This window comes from Ictalurus punctatus, chromosome 18 (genome assembly GCF_001660625.3).
Source record: "Ictalurus punctatus breed USDA103 chromosome 18, Coco_2.0, whole genome shotgun sequence".
NCBI lineage: Eukaryota > Metazoa > Chordata > Actinopteri > Siluriformes > Ictaluridae > Ictalurus > Ictalurus punctatus.
The window spans coordinates 22,178,864-22,201,826 of record NC_030433.2 but is presented as its reverse complement, the minus strand read 5'-3'; the positions used below and the strand labels follow the sequence as shown (position 1 = coordinate 22,201,826).

At 42.3% G+C, this 22,963-nt stretch overlaps 1 protein-coding gene across 6 annotated transcripts in view; it reads left to right on the top strand.

The window, feature by feature from the left end:
* Positions 1–22,963, top strand: part of sgcd (sarcoglycan, delta (dystrophin-associated glycoprotein)) — a 165,274-nt gene that overhangs the window by 102,505 nt on the left and 39,806 nt on the right. For all 6 annotated transcript variants that reach the window (XM_017491786.3, XM_017491788.3, XM_047161586.2 and 3 more), the window contains 1 exon segment: positions 22,472–22,573. In XM_017491786.3, coding sequence (XP_017347275.1) covers positions 22,472–22,573 — 102 coding nt within the window.

Sequence of the window (22,963 nt, the reverse complement as noted above, 5' to 3'; positions counted from 1 at the left end):
ATAATAATAAACATGTAATTTGAAAAATAGACAATTAATCAACAACATTCTTCTGACCTGTGATGTGTTATATAAGATATATTTTGAAAAAAACAAAACAAAACTGATTTGTAACATTACCGTGCAATAGATTCCACTAGATTTATTTATTTATTTATTTTCAAAGCTTAGATTTTTCTGGACCAGAAATTAGCTCCGCCCCCAGCTGGTTCGATTTTTCATTGAAATGCAGCAGAGGGAGAAACTGAAATTGACCTTGCAGGCAGTAGAGGGCGCTTAAAACCCAAAATACACAAATACAAATGGCTCCTTTAATGCATCAACATGCACCGCGTAATTCTCACTACGAGAACGAAGCCGGACATGTTCCGGAGACATTTACGTATCGACGACGAGGTGAGGCAAACCTACGGATCGTTTTATCGGTAAACAGTTCATTCACAGTGGTGTTTTTTACCTTTGGCTTTTCAGAACGTTACCAACAAGGCGTTAGAAGAAGTGCAGCATGATACATCACCAGAAAAAAAAAAAGTCTCCAAATAAAGAAATTAAATAAATAAAAACGCGGTTATGGCAGCAGTAGGAAACGGGATTTGTAGCAGAACCGAGACAGGACAGGAACATCTGGGACGGACGGCAAACCCGCTCTCCTGTGTCATAATCTAGGATGCACTGAATCACTGGAGGAGCGTGTACTCAACTTGGGGAAGCTGTAGAGAAGTATGATGACAACCACTCGAAACTCCGCAATAGCAAAGTGCCACTCACTTCATCATACATCTCGGTAAAGCAGGCGGCTGGGAGTAGAGGATAACCAAAAAAAAAAAAAAAAAAAAACGTTTTTTCAGTGATTCAATTTCCCCAGATATGTGCAGAAACCTATTTTTGGAAGAACGTGTGCTGATGATGGTTCCTCCATGGCCTCACATTGGCAGGACTGGCAGGACATCATGCTTTACTCAGGAGGACCTATGCGATTTCTTACACAAAAAAATAAAAAATAAAAAAAGAAGAAGACTTTACGTCTTTTAAGCAATGACGTTCATTTGTAACAGAGGAAGTTCAGACACACCACAGACCTCAGCGACTCGATACGTATTTATCCGAAACAGTCAGGAGTCTGTCCGGACTCTTCGGTGTACTCTTTCTGTTCAATCACTTTCCCAATGTTTATGTAAGATCAAAACAAAACAAACAAACAAACAAACAAACAAAACAGTCCAACTAGCACTGGATGTTTGTGCTTCGCATGCTGAAGCTATAGACATTCATTCATAAGATGACTCATCAATTTTCTGTCACGAATCCAGCGCAGGGTTATCGATCAGTAGCCCTTGGATAAAAGAACAGAATGATTTAAAAATAAATAAATAAATAAATAAATAAAAGTTTGGACTTTTAGATAAATGCACAGCAAAACATACAGTTTCTGACAAACATTGCTCTCCACCAACTTCTCAACTTTTTTGCCTTCAAAGAGCGGTGGCTCGGGTGGTAGCGCAGGTTGTCTGCTAATCACAGGGTCGGTGCTTCAATTTCCCAGCCCACGTGAATCCACATGCCGAAGCGTCCTCGGAGCGTCCTGTTATCTCCATGGAGATGATAACCACGTTAAATTGACGCCCTCGTTCGTATCGTTTCTATAGCAACTTACGCAAGGACTTAAACGGCGGATGCTCCGTAAAAACGGGATAAAAAGACTCTGTATGGTGAAGCTTTCTGAAAGGACGAGGCGTTTATTTGCAATTTTCTGGAAGGAAGGAGTCTCCAGTGTCAGTGCTTTGTAACGTTCAGGGGAACTTTCTTGGTAGCAGTGTGTGTTTCATATATATATATATATATATATATATATTTGTCTTCTTAACTTCAAAACAGAGTCTGGTGAGGGAACGACTGTTTACAGCTGCTATAACGTAAGTGTCGTAGTGTTGTTTCAGGTCAAATGTACGACAACATGCTTTATTTAAATAAGTCCAAAGCCGTGATGGCAAATTTCTGCGGTATAAGAGGATTAAAACCCTTCGTGACGCGCTTTCCTAGGAAAACAATCACCTCCGGTGTAGGAATCGTCTATCGCGTCCGGCCGTACTATCCGATCCGCATAGTGCAGTGAAACGTTTTATATCCATTATTAGATTTCTGGATAATGAGGGATACTACCGAGTGATTCGGTAACAGACAGAAATATGTTCTCACAGAAAAGCAGGCTAAAGTCAGGTAAATCTACAGTACTGTATATAGCTGACAGAATTGGGTGCTATGAGTTGATGTGGTTTCAAAAAAAATCTGGGTTCCACTTAGTTACTCCTCAGTTAGCCTGCATTCTAATGTGGTGAGAGGATTCTGAATGTCTGTTTAGCCCCGTAGTGCTTTGAGATCAGCATCTGCACGCTCCAAGGACCGATATATTGCCCCGGATCCTCAGCGTTTCTCCATCAAAGAGCAGTAATGAAGCACAACCTCCTTGTCCAACTAGGAAATTGAATTTGCTCTAGCTTGGAAAAGCCTGCAGGCGCAACCACTCACATTTCGTCTGTCCTAGTGAGACTTGTTTCCTTAGCACAGCGGGCGCTTGTTGAGGCTTTGGCAAGAGCTCGTGTGTTTCTTGTCAACGGTGACGTTCGGCGAGATAAACCCAAAGCAGGAAGAAACCTTTTTTTAAATGATTTTTTTTTTTTTACTCATGGGTTTCGCTTTTTAACAAAAGGTTGTAATTATAATTACTAATTTGTGCGGTTTCTCTGGGTGCTTTGTGCGCTACACCTAACGTTTTACTACATCAATCTTCATTACTGTCATACACTGCAGTTACTTGATGGATCCTAATGCTGCCAGAACAGCTCCGGTTTGCCTCGGCATGAATTAAACAACTCTCTCGAGGATCTACTGTGAGTGATGAAGACCGTTCTTCCAAAAGATTTTCCTTTAGTCTCCCAAAATCTTCCATACAGTAAGTGTTCTCAGGTCGAGATGTAGCGGTGAACGATTTAAACCACGCTCTTTAAACCATTCAGCGAGCTCTTTGTGTCTGCTTTGTGTCTGGGGGCGGGGTCATCCCGGATGGGACCACGCCCATCCGTTGCAATTTCCCGATTTATAATTTAGGACGTTTTAGACTGTATCATAGAGTAGGTCAGTAGTGTGTGTAACTATGAGCCAAAAGAATATTCCGTGCAGTGATGTACCGGTCTACTGAGAAGCGTGAGCAGAAATTAGGACACGTGTTTGAAATCTCCACTATCACATTCAGTGTTGAATGATACATGGGTCGAGTGCCAGAGCGCTGAATCCCGAATCACACAGAGGACCGTCATTTTCAGTTCTCAAAAGAAATATCTGTCCTCTGATCTTGACAGACACCGGACCCGACGATACAGACGAGCCGAAGGCCGCTCTCGAAGCGACCTGGGCTTCCAGAACACCTCAGCAGCGCCACACGCCGATCGCCTCCACGCCACGCCGCACCGACGCGGTCATTCCTGCGAAAGGATTTAAAGCCCCGACCGAGTATCAGCGCATAAATGAACATACTTTTCACAAGGTCGACATTTCTGTAGTATAAATTCTTTATTCGAATATTTTCAGATGCTGGATTTTTGAGTTCCGTGAGCCGTGAGCCGTAATCATCGAGACTACAGCAAAAAGAGGCTCGGAATATTTCACTTCATGTGTAACGAATCTAGAATATATGAAAGGTATTCAAATTTTTTGACATGCACCTGTAGTTTTTGCGCTGTGGGCAGGTACCGGGTCCAGCTGGAACAGGAAATCAGTATCTCCGTAAAGCTCGTCAGCAACTAGAAGCATGAAGCTCTCTAAGATCTCCTGGTAGACGCTGCATCGACTGTAATGATGCAATCATCACCGACTGTGGAAACTTCACTCTGGACTTCAAGCAGCTCGGATTCTGTTCCTCTCCACTCGTCCTCCAGACTCTGGAACCTTGATTTCCAAATGAAATGCAAAGTTTACTTTCATGTTTAAAGAGGACTTTGGACCACTGAGCAACGGTTCAGTTTTCTCTCCTTAAGCCAGGTAAGACGCGTCTGACGTCGTCTCTGGTTCAGGAGTCTTTAGACGTCGTTTGAATGCTTCCAGTGACTCAGCTGTTCAGACGTCTAGACTTACACCTACTGTAGGTGCCAGAACAGAGAAGAGTCTTTATGCATGCCTTCCTTGTACCCTGAGAGATAGTGAGACCGGTTTAGCGGTGCTAGAGGACCGGAGGGAGCGTAGTGCAGTGCAGGGTGTGATAAGTGATTTGAGGTAAGTGGGTGCCGGTCCATTTTTGGCTTTGTAGGCAAGCGTCAGTGTTTTAGATCTAATCCGGGCAGCTACAGGAAGCCAGTCGAGGGAGCGTCGCAACGGAGCGGGAGAATTTCCATTCACACAGATGTTTAGCTGAGAATACAGCGACTATCTGTGTGAATAAAAATAAAGATGAAAACCAATGACATGGTGAATTTTTATGAATGAATCGTACACCGGTTACGTTATTCGCACCGATTTAAGAAGCGGAAATTTGTTCACTTGAGAACCATCAACCTTTAGTTTTTAAACATAAAAAAATAAATAAATAAAAGCTACAGCTCGAAGGCTTGTGGGCAACAACCCAATCATCCCAATGGTTAATCCATCATTGACATTACCATTCTACAGCAAACATTAAAGCTCTGCTAATCTTGTGGAAGGCTGCACAGTGCACCATATAGATTTTTTTTTTTTTTTTTTTTTTTTTTTTTTTTTTTAATCGGTTCGATTGACTACATAGGGCTCCCTTTAAGATTGAGGTTATGTAGGAGTCAAAGTAATTTAAGGATTCAGGAAAACATCTGTTATAAAAAAAAACTTAGCTTTAAAAAAAAATAAAAATAAAATAAAATAAAATAAAAAAAAATACTAGCAAACAATAGATTCTACCATTTATTTTTTTTTTCCCTTTTAGATCGGAAAAGTGTACGAGAGAGACAAGATGGAGCTTCTGGTTAGTTAACTGTTATTAGCTCTGCTGATTAATCACCAGATGGAGAGGCAGGACACCATATTGTCTGGGATGGAGTGCTACAGTTGGATTACTCCTCGTTTATTGATGGTGATGTGCTCGACGTGGGGGCTGCTTTTGTTTGTCGGCAGCTTGAGCGCGTTGGTGTGCTTTATTAATTCAATTAAGTGTATCGCGTAAGTTCCAGCACTCCCCCTCGCTGAACTTTATCTCCGCTCAGGCTTGCATGGAACTTTGGAATAGTTCATTTGTTATTGTGATGGAGCTGTTCCTACTCCTCGTACCTCAGCCGGAGATGCAGTAATCCTCTGAAATAAGAGAGGGGGGTGGGTGGGGGGTGTTAGTAAGGATCTGTAGGATTACGCTTGAAGGTGTTCTTTGTATATCAGAAGAAACACTGGTGTAAAGATGAGTGCACACAGTTTCCCAGTCGCCAAGTAATTTTGGGGCTCGGGGAGTAATCTCTACACGCCCCGCCTCTACATACCACCCCCACCCCCCACCCCCAAGTTACTGTTCATATTGCGTATCGCGTGAACAGTCTGTGAACGATCGCAATATTCTCAAGCATGTTTGACTCCCTTGCCGATGAATCGTGCCGTGTGAACCCCATTGCGACTCGTGACAACAACTCGGCCAATGAGAAACAGCCGACGAGTGTCCGAGACTAAATCAAATATATGTCCTGTGACGCGCAGCAGATCCCTGAATCCGGTTTATCCTCCATCTATTTGTGTGGGAGAGTGAGGGCAAAATGTAAGCACAATAATAAATTGTTGTTTTTTTAAAAAAAAAAACAAAAACAAGAAAACAACCATGACGTGCTTTCTGGTGGTGCACAGTCATGAACGTAGCGACATGTAGATTTTTACACTTTGCCTCAAGCTTTGCCTCACTTTGCCTCTCTCCCCAAACAGTCCTTCATCCACATTTTCCTGTTTTTCCTTCTCATTTTTTTCTTTCTTGTTTCCTTATAGGCAATAAAAGTCAAGAACAGATGAATTATGAATGGATTATTTGTTTCTCAGAGATTTTGTTTTCGGGGCTTGAATAGGTGAGAAAGATGAAAGGAGATATAAACAAACAGCAGGGAAACTTACAGCTCTGAACAGAATGATGTGTCTCTTATGCAGACTGGCTTTATATCACGCCAAACCGGACGAGCGACTTGATGATTCGCCGTTTGCATAATTTTGACGACGTGGACACGGGCACCTATGGAACTTAGCGCTTACCAAAATTCTGGAAAGGTCAGGCACACAGAGCAAAAGGGAAATGTAGCAGATTTACCCTCCCTGACAAAGGTAATTAATTGTGAGAGGGCTGAAAGGCAATGGGAAGGCGAGATAAGGGCAGATGCTTTTTCCCCCCTATGCATCGTCGCTGTGTTTGTTTGCGAGAAAGAAGGTTGCCAGTGTAAAGGATATTTATTATAACGGTGGACCAGCTGCAGCAAAAAATAAACGCTATTCCTGCAGGGAAGAACTGGCAGGCTGCACCATCTGCTTAGTTATGACAGTTAACTGTTTGTATGAAAATAGCAGGGCAATATATGCACTGCAGTAGTTAGTAATATGCAAATATGTTCTGTAGAAGCATTCTCATGCTTCAGTTTTCCTCTAAGCGGTTTCTTATGCTTCGGCTTTCCTCCAGAAGCGTTCTCATGTCTCAGGTTTTCCTCTAGACGCGTTCTCATGTCTCAGGTTTTCCTCTAGAAGTGTTCTCATGCCTCAGGTTTTCCTCTAGAAGTGTTCTCATGCATCAGTTTTTTCTGTAGAAGCGTTCTCATGTCTCAGGTTTTCCTCTAGACGCGTTCTCATGCCTCAGGTTTTCCTCTAGAAGTGTTCTCATGCATCAGTTTTTTCTCTAGAAGCGTTCTCATTCCTCTGTTTTCCTCTAGAAGCATTCTCATACATCAGTTTTTTCTGTAGAAGTGTTCTCATGTCTCAGGTTTTCCTCTAGACGCGTTCTCATGTCTCAGGTTTTCCTCTAAAAACGTTCTCATGCATCAGTTTTTTCTGTAGAAGTGTTCTCATGTCTCAGGTTTTCCTCTAGACGCGTTCTCATGCCTCCATTTTCCTCTAGAAGCGTTCTCATGCCTCAGGTTTTCCTCTAGAAGCATCCTCATGCCTCCGTGTGACTCTAGAAGCGTTCTCATGCCTCCATTTTCCTCTAGAAGCATCCTCATGCCTCCGTTTTCCTCTAGACGCGTTCTCATGCCTCTGTTCTTATATATGGCTGTGAGATGCTTCAGTTCATCCCAGAGATCAAGTTTTTGAAAGTAGTTTTTACACACTATCTATACTTTCACTGTAGCTATACTTTCTCAGTACTGCCATCCACATCAGCACTCTGCATGTTATAGAGGATCTAAGGGAAACATGTCCTCCTGAAGCCTAGTACACAAGTTACCCAGATGTTCAAAGTTGCAAGAAGTCGTCCTCATAGTGTGATGAGAAAACGATAACCATCAGGTCCCCGAGCGGCCCTGAAAGTGACCCCTGCCGAAGGACTGATTGTGCCAGAGGCCCATTGTGCATTTGATTAAAGGAGGATGCAGCTTCATTTCCTCAAGTAGACGGGGTGTGATAGTATTAAAAAGCACACAAACAGTCCAAAAATATGATTCTTATTGAACTACTGCTGAATGACAGTTGAATGAAGCAGAAGGAGAACTGAAGAAGAAGAAGAAAAAAAATGGTCGGATCCATTATTAAATTTCGCTTCTCTGTTCAACTCAAAATGTTTTTGGCTTCAACCAAATAATAATAAGCATTAAAAGTAAATAAGCACGTTTTAATTCATTGAAGACAATCATAAATAACTCGCATAAGTCTGCGTCACCTCAGGACGTAGCCAAGCCATTCTAATACCGGGGGCGTGGCCTTTAAATAAAATTTGCATATAGGTCCACGGAACTTTAAACTTGTTGCTGTTCGATATTTCTTGTTTTTGCGTTGACTTTACGGCGTGACGGACTATTGGATTACCGAATCGTTAAATGTTTTGCGATATCAAGAGTTTTAGTCAATTTTTCTTCAGGTTTCAAAACAGGAACGAGGAGCAACGTTCACATCATCGCCATAGCAATAATCAACTTGGACTTACTGAATTTATTTTAAGTCAAAATGACTTCAAACGAAGGAGCAAAATTTTGATTCCGTTCGATTTTTTTTTTTAATAAATAAATAAATAAATAAATAAAAGCATTGAACTTTTCACAATATTTTTCCGTCTGTATTTTGCACGTTATTTCTGACTTAATCCGCATAATTCATTCAACATGATTGCTCACGTGACGTAAACGCTGCTTGCTAAAATTAAGCTGATGTAACGGGAAAAAAAAAAATAAAGGAGGAAATGTTAGTCAAATGTACATCCATGTAGACCAATGAAATCTGTGCAACCGCTTGATATAAAAAAAAAAGAAAGAAAAAAGAAAAAGCTTTTTTTCTTTTTTATTTTTTTTCTTTTTATTATTTTTTTACAGTGAGGAGGAGGAGGAGAACTGCTTCCTTAGCATTGCTACTGGTATGTAACGCAAATTGCATGAAACCCACATGCTACTGTTTTAAATGCAGTGGAATAATCCAATTGAATATCTAAATGTGGGAAACGAGGGCGAACGCTGGAGCATACCTGAGTGTTTCTTGGCAACTTCTACAACAGTTGATGCTTTCCGAAGCGCCGGCGCCCGAGTGGGAAAGAAACGTAGCACAAAAACACAGTTTGTTTGAGCAGCATTACAGTGCGTGAGCACAGAGAGTAGGAGAGAAGTGACCGGACGTAAAGGGCCGTCACTAGGCGGAATGCAAATATGCGATGACGTAATGAATATGCTAATTAGCGCATGACATCATTCACTGACATTCCATTGAAAGTCGTTGGCAACAGTGCTCCCGTCACTCACCCGGACGGAATATACTGACGTTACGGCGAAGGCCAAGCGATAGTCCTTGAAAACACAAAAATAGTGCTTGAAAGTCCTGGAATTTCATTACGGGGCATCTGTACGAACCCTGTATGAATAAAGATTAACGCATAATGCGCATAGCAGTTAGAACTGTCTAATTTGGGCTTTAGAAGAAATGAATGAAAACCCAATACTACGTGCTTCTTAAAACGAAGTCTGCAAGGTTTAGCCGTTTGGACTACGCGATATTTTGGTAATTTGTGAGGAACTGTCTTCACGTGACGTGACGATCTCGCGCCTGGATTTCTGACGCTAGCTCGGGTCCGCCGCGGGCTTCGATTAGCGGCCTGGATTTTCCGTGTGCTCCGAGTCTATACGGACAGACACGAACGTAGAGCGTGAAGCTCGGTGGCTTTGTTCCATAAAGAATGCCCTTCCGTTGGTCAGGTCTTTATTTATGCATGAGAGAAAAACAAAAGATGATACGGTATGAAAGGTAGGGAACGAGAGAGAGCGGGCGGAAAATCCAGATCAAAGCCGAGGCTGGACTCGCGGTGAAATCGAGAGTCGACCCTTATGTGCGGAGATTCGGTAAATAAAAAATGACAAGCATGCTTCCTTGACATTGGTGTATATTTACACATGAAAGAGGATCCGAGAAGGCCGATAAGATGAAAGCTTCACTTCAATAGGTTAATAAATAACGGCATAAGGTGTTAGCGTGCCATCCGGGTCGTGGCACCAAATTGTTGACAGTACATCCCCTCTAACTCTGGTGCGTCCTGAGATCATACTGAAACACAAAGAAATATCCTATTCAGAATATTTTACATAGCGAGTCGGAGATGAACTTTAGCAGATCGTCATGATGTCAGAAAACAGCCATTAAAATGAGTAATTAAAGGCAAAGACGTCAGATAAATCCGTCACGCCCGTAAGTTTATCGCTGGTACGAAAATTCCGATTTGAAATGAATCTATCGCACGGAAAACAGCAGGGATAAAGTATCTCAACGTATCTCCTTGACCCAGTCTTTGGGAAGAATAGAGAGTGACACTAATTATTCACCATGGAAGACAAGGGAAGGAGCTCGAGCTCCAAGACAAACAGCAATTCGTTTTTCGAAAGAAGGCGTACGGAGCGATGACTGTGGTGGTCGGCTCCGTCACTCCCTCGTGGCTTTCCCTGATAAGACGAGCCGCGGAGCCGCAGAGCGACAGGCCTCGTGTGAGCGCACCCGGGAGGCTGAGTATTAAAAGATAAGAAGCTGATTGTTTGTCATTTCTCTCATCGTATATCACACAGCACGGTTACGATCGCTCCGGTTTTTATTTCTATGGCACCGAGTACCTGACGTGCCCATTTTTCAGGAGGTTTAAGCACGATGTAAAAGGCTTCTCGTCTTCATATGCATATATACATGAAAGCACGCTAGAGGTGGCACTGATCCGGTCCAATAACAGCATAAAATTGGATATCTGGGAGAGAGAGAGAGAGAAAAAAAAAAGAATGAATCAAATCTGATCCTGGAACTGTTTACATATAAAGACACATGACTGATGATGATATTTAGAGTTTGTAATTGATTGTATTCGCCACGTAAGTAAACGGGTTTAACTGTAAGTCATGTTTTTAGCTACGCAGTAATATTGGCACCCTTGGTAAATATGATCAGCCTTTCTAAATTGCCAATAGCGTTTAGCTTACAGTTAAGTACGGTGGACTTTTATAACGTCGGGGGCGGGACACTTCGGATTCCAGAGAGCGTTCGATTGGACGGAAAATCCGCTGAGAATTGCAGAACGACGTAATCAAAACCGTCGGTGCGTATCGGCGGTAGTATCGGAGATCGTGTAATATGACTGCGTATAGCTTCTAAATGCGGATTCTGTCACTGTTTTGGAGCGCACTAGCTTATGGATGACTTTAAGGCGATCATAGTCATGGTAACACCCACAAAAGTTCCATTTTGACTTCACGGGGATTGATTTCAAAGTGCTGATCTGTTTATGCTCCGAGCGGCCATTTTGATCCGACGTCAACTCGTGCTCGAGGAGAACGTCCCGAGTTCCTGACTGGGAATCCGGTGAATTTCTGTGGTCTCGGTCACTTTTAGGAGTTCCGACCTCTCGCTTTATAAACCGACACGTTATTTAACCTCTGATCCAGAACTGACAGTCTATAGCCAAAACCCACATTAATAAAAGCCCGAGTTTTGAATACTTTCTCTTAAATAATAATAAAAAAAAAAGAAAAAGAAAAAAAAAAAAGAGCGATATCTACTAATTTTAATAACTCATTCATCAAAGCCCAGGAAAAGTCGGTGAGATTAAATGGCACTTCCATTAAAATATTCATTAAAGCTCGGTTTTTAATCTAAATGCGGAAGATCAAAATGAAGTTGGTAATACCTGGACGGAGCGAAGAGACCGGACCCTATTAGGATTAGAGCGGCGTGAGCGTGATGACTTTAGCGTATGCAGGGATGTCAAGCTGTCAGCAAAGGAATTTGAATACGGCGTACTCAGAGCATGAGTCAGCAAAAAAATAAATAAATAAAATGGAGGAAGTTGGAAGAAGTCTGTATAAGCTGACATGCGATAGTTATGTAAATACACAGTATGATAAATATTTATAAGTAAGTCGCGTGAGTAAAACGTTTGGACGCCCTTGGCGCTATATTTAGCTACGGTACACACTGGACGTTATGGATAGTTTAGTCAGTAGATAGATTATTCTTTCATTTTTTTGGTTAGAATCATGGTGGATCCAGAGCCTGTCCCTGGAGACAAATTCACACACTTAAATCACATCTACGGGGCGACAATCAATCATCGCCAATACTCTAACCGGCGGGTTTTTGGGAGGTCGAAGGAAACTGGAGAACCCGGGGGAACCCGGAGGAACCCCAGGCAGACATGGAGATTAGATAGGAAACTCAGGAACCTGAAATCAGCTTCGAATTGAAGACTCACGTTGTTCTCGAGCTGTGAGACAGCGACGGTCTTCATGGTATCGAAATACATACATGCTCCATAAGTGGATACGTGCGATGGAAAGGGACGTCTTGACGCCGTGGACGTGAACATGAGCTAATCTTAGTTCTTTATCCTCTCAGAGAAAACAAGGTGTGTGTGTGTGTGTGTCGGCAGATGGAGGTTTATGACCGTCTGTCCTTCAGCGACCTTGAAGGATCAGGATAAGGGACAGAGCGAAGCGCCCTAAAAGATTCACGTCACGGTTTCTTTGCTCGCCCGTCGCGCTACGGCAGTTTTACAAAAACGTCACGGTCTTACATTTACGTTTAACGTTTACGTTGGAAGGAGTCTCCAGTGTCAGCGCTTAGTCATCATCGGTAGATCACACGGTCACATGACAAGCTGCCATTTATTATATATATATATATTTTTTAAATCTCAACTTCAAGACAAAAAAAAAAGGGAGGCCGAATTGAGCAAGAGCGAGCGTTTAGAGCCGCGATAACGTGAGGAGTCCGTCTCACGGACGTCCCATGACATTAAACGGAACTATGAACGGTTAGAAAGCACGATGTGTCGTTCATTAATAAAAAACAAATTTAAATACAGTAGTTATACCTGGCAAATCACTGTAGTAGAAGAGGAATAACACGCGTCTAGCCGTGATCTTACTGGAAAATAATCCATTTTGGTGCAGCGATGATATCGCACTACAGCACGATACCGGCGTGGATTCATTTACAAACATAAAAACAGCACCCTGTCGTGTCTTATTCCTTACTTAACTCAAAGCCGAACGGCTTCTACAGCTGTACGTGACTGTTCCCTGAGCAAATAGCACGACTGAGCGCAGTTTTAGTCTCCATTGACTAAAAAAATTGCCTTCGGCAGTAGCCCTGCTCATGCACTGCATTAGTTCTCTGCATGGTGATTTCATCCTTTATAAGTCCTACTCCGAGTTTATTTCCATTCACACTGGCAACGTCAGTGTTCCTCTCCATCTCTTCCAGTCATAAATAGCTGAGAGCAGTGCGGTAATTTCAGCCCTGCCAGGACAGACATCTCCACAATGTTACAGACGTGACGTGGCCTCGTGCAATAGGAAATGTGTTTCGTCCCGGTGTGTGTGCGTGTGTGTGTGTGTGTGTGTGTGTGTGTGTGTGTGTGTGTGTATACAGAGGAGGACGTTTAAAGACGTTTCTGTACGATTCGGAAATGATTGATGCTTGTAAACAGTTTTCATTGCTCTTTCATTTTGTAGATTAAACTGGCCTTCCCTCAGATAAAGGCTAATAAAGCCCCACTTTATGATCACATTAACAATCTTTATTTTTTTTTTTCCTTCTTTCTTTCTACCAGTAATGACCTGATTTGGTGATGGGGAAATGAGGGAAGTTATCTCAGGAGCCGGACGGTTTACCGGTCCACACGGACATGCAGAATAAAACGTCGATTTGATCAGAAACGTAGGCGTGAATCGTTTGCGGCCGATTAGGAAGGGTGGAGAATATTTCAGTGATTGCACTTCATTACTGTACTGTAGTATTTTGGTAGATTCGAATCAAATTCACGTCGACCTCAAGAAATCTTTTGCTGGTTTTACGAATGATTCCTGATTCTCATCCATTATATATATATATATATATATATATATATATATATATATATATATAAATAATAATACATATGAATGCCAACATGTACTGTGACATACTGAAGCAGAGCATGATCCCCTCGCTTCGGAGACTGGGCCGCAGGGCAGTATTCCAGCACGATAACGACCCCAAACACACTAAAGAAGCTGAGAGTGAAGGTGACGGACTGGCCAAGCATGTCTCCAGTCTTAAACCCTACTGAGCATCTATGGGGCATCCTCAAACGGAAGGTGGAGGAGCACAAGGTCTCGAACATCCCCCAGCTCCGTGATGTCGTCATGGAGGAGTGGAAGAGGACTCCAGTGGAACCTGTGAAGCTCTGGTGAACTCCATGCCCAAGAGGGTTAAGGCAGCGCTGGAAAATAATGGCGGCCACACAAGATATTGACACTCTGGGCCCGATTTGGACATTTTCACTTAGGGGTGTACTCACTTTTGTTGCCAGCGGTTTAGACATTAACGGCTGTGTGTCGAGTTATTTTGAGGGGACGGCGAATTTACACCGTTACACAAGCTGTACACTCACTACTTTACATTGTAGCAAAGTGTCATTTCTTCAGTGTCGTCACATGAATAGATATCATCAAATATTTACACAAATGTAAGGGGTGCACTCACTTTTGTGACATACTGTATGTATATGTATGTATATATATATATATATATATATATATATATATATAAAAAGGGTGAGTTATAGTTTGATTATGAGATACGGCCCTTTCTATTTCACTGGTTATCTGTGTGTGTGTGTTTCCTCAGGGGCCTTTTTGTAAATGGTTATGCATGTCATGTGACACAAACACCTGGTGAAAGCAGCTGGAAACTCAAATCGGCCTCGTTTATTCTTAGCCGTCCAGATGCAAGCGTTTTATCACACAGATGACGGACAACCTATAGCCCAATCTGAACAATCCAGCCCTAACCTAAGAAACAAGGAATTTATGATCGTAATATATCTGTCATCGGCTTACCGTTTATTTCCCGAGCCCGTTTAAGACGCTACTGCTAAAGAAAACTGCTTCAGAGGAATTAGCATCAGCTGCTGTGTGTCATTTTTCCGAGCTATATTTAGCTTGATCGACGCAAAAACATTTGGTCTTGGCTCATTTTTGTTTGTTTGTTTGTTTTCGTTTTGCTTTCAGGTCAGGGACCAGACTGTTAAATGAGCAGAGATTTAGGTTTGATAAATGCAAATATGGCATCGCTTTCTACTTCATCTCAGTGCCACTTCTGTTAGTGCCAATCACAATATTTTGATACCGACTTGGAAATTAAGTAGGTCTCTTGGGCGTTTTTTTTTTTCTTCTATCCGGGTCCATTTCAAATCACACAAACGGAAAGACAGATTTGTGTTACTTGATCTTATTTTATATTCATCGGACGGAATAGAAATGATTTGGAGAAATTCCACCGGGATCTGCGTTAAAGCGGTTACTTTTTCCTCCTTTCAACCTTCAGAGTTGTGTCTAGAAGCTCCCTAGGCGAATAAACAAATAAATACATGCATACACTTGTGCTCGGGTAAGCCTTGTGCTCACCTTCATAACAGCGGCGATCACGTCAGGTCAGGACGTCACGAGTGTCCTGTCGGGACACGTCACTCACTCGTCCAACGTGTCCAGCACCAGTTTTTCGCCTGCCGTTTTTCATCGGATCGAGGTCTGATGATTTTGTAGGCCGGTCGGAGTGTCCCCGTGTTCCGTCACGCCCGATGAACAAGATTTTGTCCTTATGGAGCGCTAGAGAATGTGAGAGAGTCGATCGAACGTGTTTTGCAGCTCCCAGAAAGATGAAGGAATGATACTTGAAAACACTCTTTGCACCTTTCAGGCAAACTGTGTGAAGGTTAACAATAATATCCCCATTTGGAACCTCAAGGTCATGGTCCAGGCCTTGTGAACATACTCAGGGGTGTTTCGTAGATGTTCAAACCCACTAGGATTTATAACAGGACTGCAAATTAGAAGATCTGGGAAGTTCATTACGTTACATTTGACAAAAAAAAAACAAAAAAAAAAACATTATAACTAGCATGTTGGATCCTGAGCTTGAGCTGATCTCTTTCACATGTATAGTAGGTGTGGGTTTTCTATAGGTTCTCCGGTTTCCTCCCACCAGATAAGTGGACTGAATTGGCTAAATTGCCCCTAGGTGTGAGTGTGTATGTGTGTGTGTGGGGGGGGGGGGGGGTGCTCGGTGATAGACTGGCATCCCATATGAAGAACCAAACACTGCTCCAGTACCACAGTGCCCCTGTGCACAAAGCGAGCTCCATGAAGACATGGATTGAAGACAAGGTTGGAGTGGAAGAACTCGAGGGTTCTGCACTGAACACCTTTGGGATGAACTGGAAGTGGAGCCTCCTCACATCGACATCAGCGCCTGACCTCAATCACTAGTAGTTAAATGAACACAAACCCCCACAACTACGTCCCAAAATCTAGTGTTAAAACCCAGCATGTTAGGAATTTGGGGTCAGAGCGCAGGGTCAGACATGATACAGCGCCCCCTGGAGCAGAGAGGGTTAAGGGCCTTGCTCAAGGGCCCAACAGTGGCAGCTTGGCAGCGCTGGGGTTCGAACCCCCGACCTTCCGGTCAGTAACCCAGAGCCTTAACCGCCCGTGTCGCGCTAATGACTTAATAAATTTTATTCAATACATTTTAGCACCGATCGTTTCCTGGAGCTCGGCTCGTGTATCTGAAACATCTTAGATCCTGCACTGTCTTTATTCACCTGGCTAATTCATCTCCTCCTGTCCACTCGTACTTTCCCTGTACGTCCGAGCGACGGGAGATCCGTATGACGGATCGTCTAGCAGCAGCGACGCCACCAAATTCGAAGAGCGATCCCGGGATGAAGAAGTGTCGCGCGGCACAAAAGGCAATTCCACTGATAGCTATCAGTGTGTGTCAACACAGCTAGCATGCTGGCTATCACCTACCGGCTCGGGTGAAATCGGCTTCCCGTATCCTGTCAGCCTTGTTTATTTTCGTCTGAGGGGGTCGAGACTTCTCTCCTCTCCATGAGGAAGGCTTATTACTTCACCGTGGGACAGGGGGAACCAGAGCGCATGGATTGTGTGATTATGTTTTTAAAGCAATTATCTCCAGATTGTTAGATGAAATGCTGTGAAATCGTACTAATTCCTGCTTTTTTTTTTTTTTTTTTTTTTGCTGCAGTGATGTTTCATTTATTATCAACAGTACAATCTGAGGAATTGGCTGCTTATTGAACGCTGGTAGAGAACGGCAAAGTGATATATATATATATTTTTTTAAAGAAGAAGAAGCCTTTATTGGTCACATATGCATTATAGCACAGTTAGGAAGTTGGGGTCAGAGCGCAGGGTCAGAGCGCAGGGTCAGCCATGACACAGCACCCCTGGAGCCGAGACGGTTAAAGACCCAAGAGTGGCAGCTTGTCAGTGCTGGTGCTTGAACCTTCCGATCAGTAACCCAGAGCCTTAACCGTAAATGTACTCTATATAGCATACGATATTACATAAAGAAATATAGAATAATAAAAGTAAATAGGGTTGAATAAAAAAAACTTCAGAAATCCGATTCCTTCTCTCTCAGACCCCGTCGTCGTAACCCACGCAAGGCCGACGCATCCGCGTTAAACGCTAAGCTGTGCCTTTGCACTGTTTATAATAAGCCCCACCACCCCACCACCCCACCCCCTTACGATAGAGTACAAGGAGGGGGATTTTGCAACATTGGAACGCTAATTAATTTGATTAATCCCTGCTTAAATGCAAACTCAATCTTTTTTTGCGACCGAGAAACAGAGTGAATCCATTCCGCTGGAAACATCGACAGCTCCTTCGAGGGGAAGATCTGGGCCTTAGCCGGAGGAATTCCTAACTTTTATTTATCAAGCAGTGCTGTACAGTGACTAATAACTTTATTGTTGCACTTAAGGGTCTTTATGGAATAATTCTACACTGCAGAAAAGTGAAAATAGCTTAAATATGGGTAAATGTATGTAATATTTCTTATTGTGAGATTATTATAAATCAAATAATATGTATAGCTTGTTTTACATGATTTTACTCATTTCAAGCTTTACATATTATTATTTTTATTTGTAGTATTATTATTATTATTATTATTATTATTATTATTATTGTTGTTGCTATTATTATTATTATTATTATTTTTATTATTATTTTTATTATTATTTTTATTTTTATTATTATTATTATTATTATTATTATTATTATTATTATTATTATGAGACAATTTGGCTCTTTTTTAAGCAGCTAAAATTAGGGGGGAAACGATCTGCCAATAGAACAAGGCTATTTCAGACTAGAATTAATTTTTTTAAAAACAGACGTTTTATTTCTATTTAACAGTAATATATTTGGTTGACCGTAATAGGAATTTGTAGATAAAGGTCACTATATTCAATATACTGTATGTTCGCCGCATATTCACCCGACTTAGACTTTACAGGAGTATCAGAACTGATCTTAAATATTCCTACTAACGGCATTTCAGTCACATTTCTACTTTCACTCACACACCGGACGTTTTCCTAAACATTTCCTGAACGATATGGAAGGCAAGTCAAAAGTCTCCGATGTTTTGGTATCAATTGAGTCGAGCATTACAAAATAAGTGTATAAAATAACTCCAGTGCAATCTCTTACTTAGTCAAATTTATCTAGTACTCCTCGTTCTATCGGCAGACACTTTTGCTTCTTTCTAGGGATAAATACTACTAATGAACTATTTGCCGACAGAACAGCAGACTATTTCAAGCTTGAAATTAGAAAAATAAATAACTAAATAAATTAATAAAATTTAAAAAAAAAAAAAAGGCTAGAAATCTGGCTAATTAATACATGGTTTAAAAGAATTTTATAAAAAGGAAATGTCAGATAAATCTGACTATATTCAAGGTTTTTCCACTTGCTTAAATGTGATCTTTGCTGTGTTAGTACTTGGCACAGATGGTATAACAGGTGGCGTTTTCAGCAGGGTTATGCATTCAAAAAGGAAAACAATTCAACATACACTAGAACTTGTAATTGAGTAGTTTTATCATGGGTTATTTTAATTCTTACCGTACTGATTTCCCTGAATGATTAAACTTTACATATATGTAAACCTTTACATACATAACCTTTATATATATGGGTTACTCCAAATTTTTTGAGTGATTTCCTCTATGTATTGGCATTTCAACTTTCTAATGGGAAGGGTTCGGGTCTAGCGTGCATGCAGAACATTTCAGGTTTGAGACTTATCTAGCTATCTATTCATTTGTTTATTTTATGGGGGCGGGAATTTTTTTTTTTTTAAAATTCCCCTCATTATCCGGCTTAATATCTCTGGTGTGGGACCAGACATGAACCTGAAATTTTCACAGAAATAAGTTCTCTACAGTAGCATTCTGCTGTGAAAAATTTGAGTTTGAGATTCCACCAGGTTACAGAGCTAGGGCGGGTAGACCTCTGAGGAAAAGCCTACTGTACACGTGCATTTTGAGCAATGAACAGATGTAATAGAAGCATAACAAATAAAAAATTAACATTTTTTTTTTTTTTCCAAGGTGATACGCCCATCCCGAGCGGAGATAGAGGTTTCCGTAAACGGCTGTACGAACTAAATCTATCGCGGGCCATATCGTGGACATGTCCGTCATAGTTAAACCAAGTAAAATAAAATAAACTGGTGGGTTTGCGGTACCAATAGATAGAGGTGATCACTCAAGAAGAAGAAGGAAAAAAAGGAAAATGAAAAACTAAAATGAAAATTTTAAAAATGAAAAATCTGCTTTTTAGTAAACAAAACAAATTGATCACTTGGTCCACCTGATGACCACGACTCCAAACACACAGCCACGATAACTCAACAAGACCTCGCATGGCTTCGCCAGTCTCCTAACTTGAATCCCAGTGAAAATGTATGGCACATTTACTAAAATTCCCTCGTGACCTCAGGGAACTGAAGACGATTTGGAACGAAGAACGCGCTAAAATGCTGCCAAAGGCTAATTAGACGCCTCAAAGCAATGGCTTTGCAACAAGGTGCTCATTTCGCTCATTCGCGTTGTCTGAATACTTTTGTTTTCCTCCTGTCAGTCATATCTTTGTTTATGCCTACGGATACAAGACATTATGTGCGTAAATTTGAAGCGGATATACTGTAGAGGACATAAAAAAAAAAAAAAAAAAAATGTCTGAATACGTATTCCCGCTCGCTGTATTTGCTACAAACTGTATGTCCTTTATTCTTTCCTTCACTGTGCACTTGAGAATTGAGGCTCAGAGTAAAATGATGCACGTGTAGTTCTTCTGACCGACATGGTCATACGAAGAAAACTACACCTCTTTTCCCGTCAACGCTATTCTGCTATTCCCAAGTGGCACTCTCGCTGTTCACCACCATCAAAGTTGCATCCGTGGATAAAAAGAGACTGTCTCTTTGCCAGACCTCCGTTCTCTTAGCCTTCTCCTCACTCACCTTCACAATACGTTTACACACACACACACACTTCACTCTGGTATGCAATAAATATCAATCTTCCTGCACCGTGACCGTGGTGCTGGGGTGCGCTGAGTGGAAATCAATTTACTCTTTTATGCTGCGTAAACTGTCGCATGGTGTCCGGTTCCCAACGGAGTTTAGCTTGCCATGGCAACGTCACGTACACACACACACACACACACACCACCTGAGAATTTCCGGGCCTTTCCGTCAGCCCCCGAGTGGCTATCCTGAATAATTCATCACTCTTCTTGACTCCTCTCCTCTGCATTCACTCCGGGTCTCTATTAGAAAGAAGTGGAAAGGATTCACATTACTGTCGCATCATAGGAGTCTGTGTTTCTATCCATATCGCTAAAACACACACACACACACACAAACACACAATAAAACAAACTCAAGTAGCTACAAGTTTGCATCCAAACCCAATCGCTTAAGTTCTTGTCAGCTGCTTGTGTTGAAGCAGGACATGTCTCTGTCTCTCGCTCACACACACACACACACGTGAACTATCACGTCTCCCATGCCAAATACCAAAGCATAGAAAGGCAGCCTCATAGCCTTTTTTCGGTTTCAGTGACGCAGTAGGTTCTGAGAGTAGATCAGCGCCAGGGTTATTCTGCATGCCAATTATGAGCAGTCTGTCAGAGAATCTGCTCAGCTGGTCACAGGGCAGCACATCACAATCACAATATGCTGAAATGGAGAACTTGGATTAGAATTCGACTCGACATCTGATGATGACGGTGGGCAGACTGACAAGTAGGAACATGCCGTGGCAAAAGATTATCTCTGCTTCAGAGACTTCTGGCTTCGTGGTACCAATTCAAAAGTGTGTATAACTTTAAAGCGGGCTCTGAAATCAAAATGGGTCTTTTAGAGCGTTAAGTACCCGTCCCTTAACGTTACGGACACCGATATGATAGGATACTTTAACTGAAATGTGTATATAGTTTAGATGGTATTCTCATATTCAGTTTATTCACTTCCTGGAACATGATGAAAAAATTTTTTTTTAGGCAGATCTTCATGGTCATCCAATTAAATGCTCTCTAGGAAATGTATGCCCCGCCCCTGGAGGCGTGTCTTGCTGTACAGAAGCAGTTCAATTCGATTAACGACGGACGTCGTCTCAAAGCAGCGTCACAGAAACATATAAACACAGGATGGAGATTTTAAGCGTGTGAGTTTATCCCTATTGGGCGAGACGGTGGTGACGGCGGTGAGGAAAAACTCCCTGAGACGATACGAGGGAGGAACCTTGAGAGGAACCGGACTCAGAAGGGAACCCGTGCTCATCTGGGTGACGACGGATAGTGTGAAAGTCAAAGAAAGGTCATTACGGTTTAACATGAAGTCTGTTTGTTGAACTCGTCCACTGTTCACTAAAGGAGACCCGAGTGTAAAACTGCACGTGGTGATCGCCGTCCCGAGGCCATCGCTGCAACCGTAGTCCCAGCGACCACAGCGAGAACGTCCATGTGGAATTGAGGTCCTAAACTATTTCCATGGTACTTCAAGTGGCACCGTCCTCACCGATCTCCAGGCTGTAGCCTGTAGCCAGACGTAGGGAATCAGGATGGATCAGCCGAAAGAGTCAGTAAACACGGTCCGTCTCCGTGTTCCTGTCCGTACGTCTTCCTCTTTTCTGAGCATTGCTCGGTCGAGGGAAAAAACCCCAAAATTGACTTTGAGGCTGTGAGGAGATAACGGTATTGCTTTTTATATTCAGTTATTGTGTGTGTGAGGTGAGAGTACCGCGTACAAGATTGGCATGGACAGATTAATCAGTTCGAATCCTAAGGGAATCTGAAGTCCTGATATCCATTAGGCGTCTTTCCTGAAGTCGTCCATCAACGCTCATACTGAAATAAAAGAGCAGGGTCATGTTGCTCGTATCAAAGGGACTTGTTCAGCTCCGTCTGCGTGATTCGAAGATCTTAAAACACGGCACGTTTTTTTTTTTTACATTTTTCTTTTGTTACATTTTTCGTTCCAACACGGTCCTGCCGCGGTTAGCACGGTGCTATGCGTTAACGCTTCTTATTAATGAATAACGAAGAGTAATGAAGGAGGATGTATCTCTGACGAGATTACAGCAGATACTTTTCACACGGACACGTAAGGCAGTGATGGATAGCCGAGCTGCGTGTTTGTGAATGCAATTTAATTACGCCAGCTGCTGTCATTGGGATGATGAAAACTCTCGACAAGAATTCCCCCACCCCACCGACCCCACCCCACCCCACCCGTCCTGTGACGGTGATGAGTAAGCACGCTACTCGTTCGCTTGAAGTCAGCGAGTAGTTCGGTGGAAATACTGTCACTTTAGATGAAATGATTTCAGGTGATCATACGTATAAAGAACGACACTAACCACCATGTCTCTCTCTCTCTCTCTCTCTCTTTCCTTCGTTAGGATGGCATGGGTCACTTGAGAATCACGGAGAGAGGTCTGAAACTAGAAGGTAACTCCGAGTTCCTCCAGCCTCTGTACGCCAAAGAAATCCAGTCCAGATCGGTGAGTACCATGAACACCAGACACTCCCTTTCTCACTCACATCCCAGGAGCACACCTATAACATCAGTAAGTGTGGAGCAGATGGATGGCTTGATAATGTGTGGGGCACAGGTCTTATCTCTCTACTAACGAAAGGCAGGAGAACAAGTGAAAACCCAAAGGAGCGAGAAGGAGTGGACCGAATAACAATGGGGCGCTGAGATTAGAAACAAACCGTCCGTGGGTGATGAGGAAAGATGGACCACCGAAGTCCCTTACTCACTATCTTGAATGGAAAAACCACAGCTTGAAGATGAGGTTCTGTAGAATAGCTTCAAAATGCTTAAGACAATGATCTGCTTAATGTCTAAACCGTCCACACGAGACAGAAAAGCAACAAGGAACACGTTT